Source organism: Gracilinanus agilis, chromosome 3 (genome assembly GCF_016433145.1).
Source record: "Gracilinanus agilis isolate LMUSP501 chromosome 3, AgileGrace, whole genome shotgun sequence".
Classification (NCBI taxonomy): Eukaryota; Metazoa; Chordata; class Mammalia; order Didelphimorphia; family Didelphidae; genus Gracilinanus; species Gracilinanus agilis.
In genome coordinates this window covers 353,006,912-353,015,470 of record NC_058132.1, presented here as the reverse complement: position 1 = coordinate 353,015,470, position 8,559 = coordinate 353,006,912, and the positions used below count along the sequence as shown (strand labels likewise).

Genomic DNA, 8,559 nt, shown 5'->3' with positions numbered 1-8,559 from the left:
TCCCCTTCAAGTCTCACCAGCTCCCTGTCAAATTTATTTCTTATTTATTTGCCTACTAGCATTTTCATAACCTTTCCCAGGAACTGTACAAAGCTTAGTTTTTCTTAACTTTGCACATATTTTACTAGTTGGCTGACCTCAGGTAAAAAATTACGACAAATTTCCCAAGACTGTTGAATTCACTATCTTGGGTCATGCAGAGACATTGCACGTCAAACACCTTTGGTTCTTTAGATGAGAACTGATAAATACTTGTAGCCAGAAGTAGCAATGAGTTGACTAATAATAATTCAAGACCATCCTGGTTTTAACCACACTGATGACTATTGTTCCTTCTTAGTCTCTTATGCTGACGTGTGTGGTCTTTGCTGAGGTTGGTGCACTTGCTGAAAGAACTGCTTCCCCTACTCTTCTGTCACCCACAATATTTTTGCTGAAACTGACATTTCCCTTTTTTTCTTTTACCCCATATCTGACATCTCTTGGTATGCTCTATTTTACTTATTTATCTGAAAGCTGGTCAGCTCTCTTGACTGACCCAATGTTGCTTCCTCTGGTCCTCCTCTAGCAGCAGAATGAATTGGTGTCTCCTTTTCCTTTGGCAAGCCTTCCTCCCCATCTCAGGTAAGATTAGACAAGGAGGAATCTTTATGGAGTGGAAGGACCTTTGGAATTAATCCAAGGACCTGGGTTTGAATACCAGCTCTGTCACTGTCTATGTGACATTGGGAAAGTTATTTGTCCTCCTTGGGTCTCAGTTTCTTCATCTATAGAATAAAGGGGTTGGATTAGATGACAGTTGAAATCCTTCCTAGCTCTAGCTCTTTGACCCTAAGACTTCGCTAAATCCCTCTTCCTCATTTGTAAAACCAGAGGGTTGAGTCAGATGATCTTTAAGGTGTTTTTCCATCTTAAAATCCCATAATTCTTTATCTTCTTGGGGATCCCTGTAAGCAGCCAGTTTTGCTGAAAGATGATTAGAGATTAGGAAGCCTAAATAAGGAACTATGGAATATAATAGCTCTGTGAAATGTCTTCAAATTTGGAAGTAATTTTTGAGGAGACTTCTGGGTCCTGGGTCAGGGTTGCTTCTGGGTAGAATTGTGAAGGATGACAAGGTCCACTTAATTTAAGCCAAAGTCTGCTTACTTTGAGCCAGGCTCAAAGCACATAAACCATTAAGATCAGGGATGTAGGCAGCAGCTAGGTGACTCGGTGAATAGAGAGCTGGACCTAGAGACAGGAGGTCCTGGGCTCAAATATGGCTATAGATATTTCCTAGCTGTGATTTTAAGCAGGTCACTTAACTCCAATTGTCCAACTCTTAATGCTTTTCTACTTTGGAACCAGTACTTGTATTGATTCTAATGAAGAAGATAAGATTTAAAAAAAAAAAAGACTAGATGTGCCAAACTAAGAAGGAGTGATTTGGAGTAGGGGAGGCTTTACGGAGACTAAATTTCTCTCTTGTTTTTGAAAAATTATTCTTTTCTTTCTTATATTCCTTACTATTTCTGATACAGGTAACCTAGTAAGAGCTGAATACCTCAGTGTGAGATTTTCTTCATAGTTTTTTCATACTTGTTTCATATATTTTTGAGGATTTAATGTAGAGGGTGATCTATGGACTCTTTCAATGTTTATTTTGCCCTCTTGTTGAAGAACATCAGGGTAGTTTTCTTGGATAATTTCTTGTTGTATGATGTCAAGTTTTTGTTCATTTCCAGATTTTCGGGTAGGCCTATGATTCTCAAATTGTCTCTCCTGGACCTGTTTCCAAGTCAACCATCATCTCAATGAGATAGTTCATGTTTCCTTCTAATTTTTCATTCTTTTGATTTTGCTTTATTAATCCTTACTGTTCTGTGAGATCATTAGCTTCTACTTCCCTAATTCTAGTCTTTAAAGACTGGTTTTCAGCTATGATCTTTTGATTTTTCTTTTCAGTTTGGTCTAGCCTGCTTTTCATGGCTTCCAGCAGGTCAGTTCTGGTCTTCAGTTTACTTATCATTTCATTTGATTTTTGGGCTTCTTTTTCCAGGTGGGACAGTCTGTCTTCTAAACTTTTTTGAACTATTTCCCACTTTTCTTGTCAAGTTTCTTCTATCTTTCTCACTTCATTCATCATCTCAAATCTGAGCTTCTCCAGAGCTTGTGACCAACTTCCATTTTTTTGGGAAGTTTTAGATATGTTTGCTTGTTTGTCATCTTCTGCTGTCTCCTTTTTAGTCTAGAATTTTTCTCCATAGAAATTATCAAGGGTCAAGGTTCTTTTCTTATATTTTTTGGTAGTTGCAGATTGTAACTCCTGGGTGTTGATGGCCATTTCTGTGCTAGTTCTTTCTTCCCTTCCCAATCAGAAGTCTGAGTGAGGAGGGCAGGTTCTCTGTATGGAGAAAGTGTATGGAGCTTCAGAGTGGTTTTTGCCCAAGGCTATTTTACATCTGCTGTGTACAGCCCCTCTCTGCCCAATCTCTGCATTCCTCAGCCTCTTGGGGTCCCAAGTCTCACTGCCCTCTGGGGTAAGTCTGTGGTATCCTCAGCCAGCCCCCCCCCAGCCTAGTGATTGCCCCATGCCCGCTCCAACTCTGACTCTGGTGCCGTAGGTGGAGTGGGGGAGGGGTGATCAGCTTGCATTTTGGTAGAAGTAATTTTACCCCCTTATAGTGTGGAAATGCCCATACCCTGCCTAACTTCAAGACTGCACCCTAAGGATGAGCCCCTTCACCGTTCTGATTTTGGTTTTTGTCCTTTTGAGGCACTTTATATCTGTAGGTGGTGAGGAGATGAAGTTCCTTGTGTCTATTCTGTGGCCATTTTAGCCCAGAAGTCCTCATACATTTTTCCATACAATACTTTGTATTGATTCCAAGCAGTAATGGCTAGGCAATGGGGATTACATGACTTGATCAGGTTCATACAGCTAGGAAGTGTCTGAGGCCAGATTTGAACCTAGATCCTCCACATCTCTAGGCCTAGCTCCTAAACCATTGAGCCACATAACTACCCCCTCTTCATGTTGTTGTTGTTGTTTTCCCCTGGTTCAGCACATATAAGCACAGGGGTGAAAGAAGAGGCAGAAAATTACTGGAGACTAAAATCTATTTCATAGTATTGTAGAAGTAAGCTTACTTAGGGGAAAATGAGTTGGTTTTTTATTGATTTAATTGTTGGAGAAAATAGGGAATAACAACACAATTGACTAACCAGCAATGATTCATTGATCATCTGCTATGTGTCTGTCTGTCTGTCTATCTATCTATCTATCTATCTATCTATCTATCTATCTATCTATCCATTCATCCATCCATCTCTCTCTCTCTTTCTCTCATTTATATTAGAGTTCTTTGAATTGTGAAAAGGAGTATAATAAGATTAGGGCATCTAGGAGGTGCAGTGAATATATTACTAGGTCTAGATTTGGGAAGAGCAAGTAAAAATCTGGTTTCCAGCTTTGTGATCCTGGGAATGTTACTTAACCCTGATTATCTCATTTTCCTCATCTGTAAAATGGAAAAGAAATAGCAAACCACTTCAGTATCTTTGCCAAGAAAAGTCCAAGTGGGGTCACAAAGAATTGTATACAGCTAAAACAAATGAATAACAACATCAAAATAGCAAGACACAGTGTCAAGAACAACGAATTTGGAATTGGAGAACTTGGGCTTGAAATCTGACTCTTCTCCTGTGTAGGCTAGTTGTTTCACTTTGGTAAAATTTCAGTTTCCTCATTGGCAAAATGAGGGTTTTGGATCTGAGGAGATTTAACCTAAGATCCAAGAACTTTAAAAAAATATTTTAATGAATTTCAGCATAACTAGTTTCATTTGTAATCTTATATTTTTAATCTTTGCATTTAAACACATTCTGAGGGAGCAGCTAGGTGGCCCAGACATGGAGATGGGAGGTCCTTTATTCAAATTTAGCCTCAGACACTTCCTAGCTGTGTGACCCTGGACAAGTCACTTAACCTTCATTGCCTAGCATTCATTACTCTTCTGCCTTAGAATTAATACACAGTCTTGATTCTAAAATGGAAGGTAAGGGTCTTTAAAAAATAAAAATAAAATGCAAACATTCTGAGAAGGATGTCATCACACCCACTCACCCTTCCCACACACATCCCACACAGAAAAGGATCTGGTCAGCAGGTTGGGGCAGGGTGTGGCGACTCATTATGCCTTGGGATGGTCCACTGAGCCTGAAAGGCCCTAATTCCATGTGGACAGAAATGATGAAGAAGAATGAGAGTAAAGGATGCCATCAGAATCAGGGAAATGTGTCATAAGAAAAAAAGATGGACTGCTGGAATGGTGAGGGCATGTATGATAGGTAGATGGCCCATGAGCTCCACTGACATATCTGAGATGTCAGGAGAAGTTGAGTCAAGGCTCCATGACTCTGAATGGTGTTTCTAGGGTGAGTTTATGGGGAACATGAACAAGACTCTCCCAGAATGGGCAGACATAGATGGGTTGTGACCTGTAAGATCACTTAAAGGGACTAAATTGATGAGATAAAAGATCCATTTGTATATTTGAGTTACATAGCATTATACAGCATGTCCCCAATGTCTTACTGTGCTGTTTAAGTGTAAACTTTAACTAAGACTTTTGGGACACCTTGTATATGTTTATTATCTGTGATTTTGTCAGCCAATTTAGGAATCTCCTTTCACAGAGACACAGCTGGTCTACAGGCACATAGTCATTGAATGACTTGCCAAGGGTCACATGTGTCAGGAAATGTCAGAGGTGAGAGTCAAGTCCTGGTTTTCTTGACTCCAATTTTTCTATGCTCTCCACCATGGTTTGATGCCTCCTATTGCCCTGTAATAAAGGTATGCATTTAGAAAATAGGATAATATAGTGCTAATCTGGACTACTTTCTGGTCTTCAAACCTGTTCTGACCTTTCCCAGTTGCCTGTCTTGTACTGTTCTTGATGTCTAGATTATTTTCCTTCCTTTTCTCTGCCCACTGACATCCTTGTTGTTATTCAGTCATTTTTCAGTTGTGCCCAACACTTCAAGACCCCATTTGGGGTTTTCTTGGCAAAGATACTAGAAAGGCTTGCCATTTCCTTCTTTAGCTCATTTTACAGATGAGGAAACTGAAGGTGAAGTGACTTGCTCAGGGTCACAAAGGTAGTGGGTGTCTGATGCCAGATTTGAACTCAGAAAGATGAATCTTTCTGACTTCAGTTCCAGCGCTCTATCCAGTGCACCACCTAGCTGCTGCCTGAAATCCTACCCATCCTTTAAGGTCCAACTTAGTTAGACATGACTCTTCCCCTGTGAGACCTTACCTGATTTCCGTAGTCAGAAGTCATTCCTTCTTCAGATCTCACATAGCATTTGGTATCTCACCAGTGCATTTTAATTTGTTTTTTTACAAACCTATTTTTTATCCTCAATTCAACGGTCAGCAACTTTAGGATATGGCTCATTTATGCTTCATCTTGTTGAGCCTTGGATGTTCAAAAAATGTTTATCAAATTGAGTGTTGTCACAGGCTGGGCCTGACTCGGGTTGGTCTCCCAGGAATTTTGGTCTGATACTGGAATGAAAAACTCATGGAATGGGATAAAAAAATTAATATTTAATAATTAACAAAATATTTACTTAGCCCAGCATAGAAAGGATCGTCAGCAAGGATATAGAATTTAGCTTGGACAGGCGAACCTTTCCAAAGCCCACCTTCATCTTAATTTGCAGAAAGGGAGATCTGGCCAGCAGGTTAGGGCAGGGTATGGTGACTTTACTGCTCTTCAAGACAGGTCTTAAGTCTGAAAGATGCCATTTCCATGTGGATAGGCCATTTTATGACCTTAGGTGACTAGTAAGCCACTGCCACCCAGAAGCTGGGGACAACTAATGAACAACAACTTGACTTGACCTTTAGCCCCCCACCCCCACCCCAGCCAATCAAGTTGTAGGGAGAGCTTCTTTGCCTCTTAGAAGAACTGGTCCAAACTACCTGGGGGGTGGAGGGGAGGGACAAGAGCTCTGATAGATATTGATCCTATAAAAACCTTACCCTTTGATAGCAGGGTCTTAAAAGTCTTCTGAAGCACATTCTAGTATTTAAATGGCTTTAGGGAAGGCTTTACTGGACCCTAATCTCAGGGATATGAGGAGTCTGGCATAGGCCATACTGGAAGAAAAATAAGAAGGAAAAAACCTAAACCAAAGATAGTACGAAAGCAAAACAAACAACCAAAAAAAATTCTTTTAATGACCTGTTAAATACAACCTGTTAAAATAAATTTAATGTCCTTGAAGTAGCAACCAAATGTAGAAGAGACCAGAAATACCAGGCTTTACCTCTCCCCTTTGGAAGGACTAAGTCTCAATGATTGTTCTGTGTGGCAGGTTATATCAAACCTTTCCTGTTCAAGGCTGTGAAAATGAGGAGGAACAGTACCAGATAATTAGTCAGCTAGTCAGTTAATTAGCTTTTATTAAGTGCCTACTATGTTACCAGTTGTTGTTCAGTCGTGACAGATTGTGACCCCATTTGGAAGGTTTTCTAGGCAGATATTGGAGTAATTTGCCATTTCCTTCTCTTTTTAGAAATGAGGAAACTGACTTCCCCAGGGTTACACAGTTGGTGCCTGAGGCCAGATTTGAATTTAGGTCTTCCTGACTTCAGGCAGCTACATGGCACAATGGACAGAATGCCCATTCTGGAGTAAGGAAGACTTAATTTCTTGTGTTCAAATAAGAAACTAATTTTCTCTCCTTTCTTTCTACCCTCTCAACTTTGAGAAACAAGACACAAGAAAACTCTTATAAAAAACATACATAAAAAAATGAACCTCTCTTTAGCCACATCTGAAAATAGATCTCATTCTGTCTCCTAGGTTCATTGCCTTTCTTTCAGTAGGTAAATAACAGCACCATCACCCATACCCTTGATTTATGGCTGGTTTTGCATTGATCATTTGATCGTCATTTACGGTGTTGTTATTGTATCAATTGTCCTCTTGGCTTTATTCACTTTACTCTATCAGTTCATACAAATCTTCTCAGGTTTCTCTGAAATTTTTCCTTTCATCATTTCTTACAACACAATGGTATTCCACTAAATGCATATTCCATAATTTCTTCAGCCATTCCCCAATCAGTGATCACCCCCTCAGGTCCAACTTATTGCAAGTTTTTATTCTAAAGAGCTTGATTCTGGGGGCTGAGATTCTCATGTTGGGAATGAAAACTGCATGAGCCAGACTGGAGAGAAAACAGGATATGTCACCACATAAAGAACAACCAAAAAAAAAAAAAAAAGACCAGAGAAGGTTTCTTTTTCCCTAAGGTTATTGTTAATTCATGAATGAATCGACTGCTTAAAAGAGCTATTTAAAAAAAAAAGAGCTCTGGTTTTTTTTAAAAGAAAGAGGACAATAGTGCCCATCTTTCTCATGAGAAATAGATAGCCAAGGACTTCAGCTGAACCCAGAATTTGGAAGCAGAGAAATATTCCACAGTCACATGCCCAGCAGAGCAATGTCTGGCAGAGATAATATTCCAAACAGAAGCTACATGTCTAGTGTAAGATTATCCAGCAGTGTTTCATTCACCAGAGACCAGCAAGGAGCTCTGGTGGGAACAAAGTACAATGATATCATTAAGAGATTTCAGTGGCCACACAGCCTCAGTAGTATGAGTTGCCTCTTCACACTTATCCCTGGCAACATGTTTCTTTCTTTCTAAAACTTTAAATTTCTTTATACATAGTTACAATTTTTAATAATCACTTTCTGATATTTTGCAATCTATGTCCTCTCCCTCCCTCTCACCACTCCTACCTCCCCAAGAGGGTCAATACTATATAGGTTGTACATGTGTGGTCACAATACATATTTCCATGTATCATTTACCCTGGAGAAAAATTCATGGAAGAAATAAAATGAAGAATGGTATGCTATAATCTGTATTCAGACTCTGTCAGATCTTTCTATGGTGGTGAATAACCTTTTTTTATCATGAATTTGTTGGAGTTGTCTTGGATCCTTGCATTGCTGATAATAGTTAAGTCATTCACAATTTATCATTGTACATTATTGCTGTTCCTGTGTACGACATTCTCCTGGTTCTGCTCACTTCATTTTGCATCACTTCATATAAATCTTTCTAGGTTTTTTTGTGATTAACTTGTCATTTCTTATGGCACAATAGTATTCTATCAAAATCATATACCCTAACATGTTCAGCCATTCCCCAATCAATGGACATTCCCTCAGTTTCTAGTCCTTTGTCACCACAAAAAGAACTGCTATAAATATTTTTGTACAAGTAGGTCTTTTCCTCTTATCTTTAATCACTTTTAGATACAGTCCTAGTGATGGTATTGCCAGGTCAAAGGGTATGCACGTTTTTTTTAAACATTTATTAATATTCGTTTTTAACATGGTTACATGCTTCATACCCCTACTTTCCCCTTCCCCCCCCCCGAACCCCCACCCCATAGCCAACGCACATTTCCACTGGTTTTATCATGTGTCATTGATCAAGACCTATTTCCAAATTGTTGATAGTTGCATTGGTGTGGTAGTTTCG

General features: G+C 39.4%; 1 protein-coding gene across 1 annotated transcript in view; it reads left to right on the top strand.

Annotated features, from left to right (window-relative positions):
• Nucleotides 1-575: 575 nt before the first annotated feature.
• The window catches only part of TIGIT (T cell immunoreceptor with Ig and ITIM domains), a 37,919-nt gene continuing 29,935 nt past the window's right edge, over nt 576-8,559 (top strand). The window contains exon 1 of the mRNA XM_044666767.1: nt 576-624. Within this exon, the coding sequence (XP_044522702.1) occupies nt 576-624 (49 nt within the window). The remainder of the gene's footprint in view (nt 625-8,559) is intronic.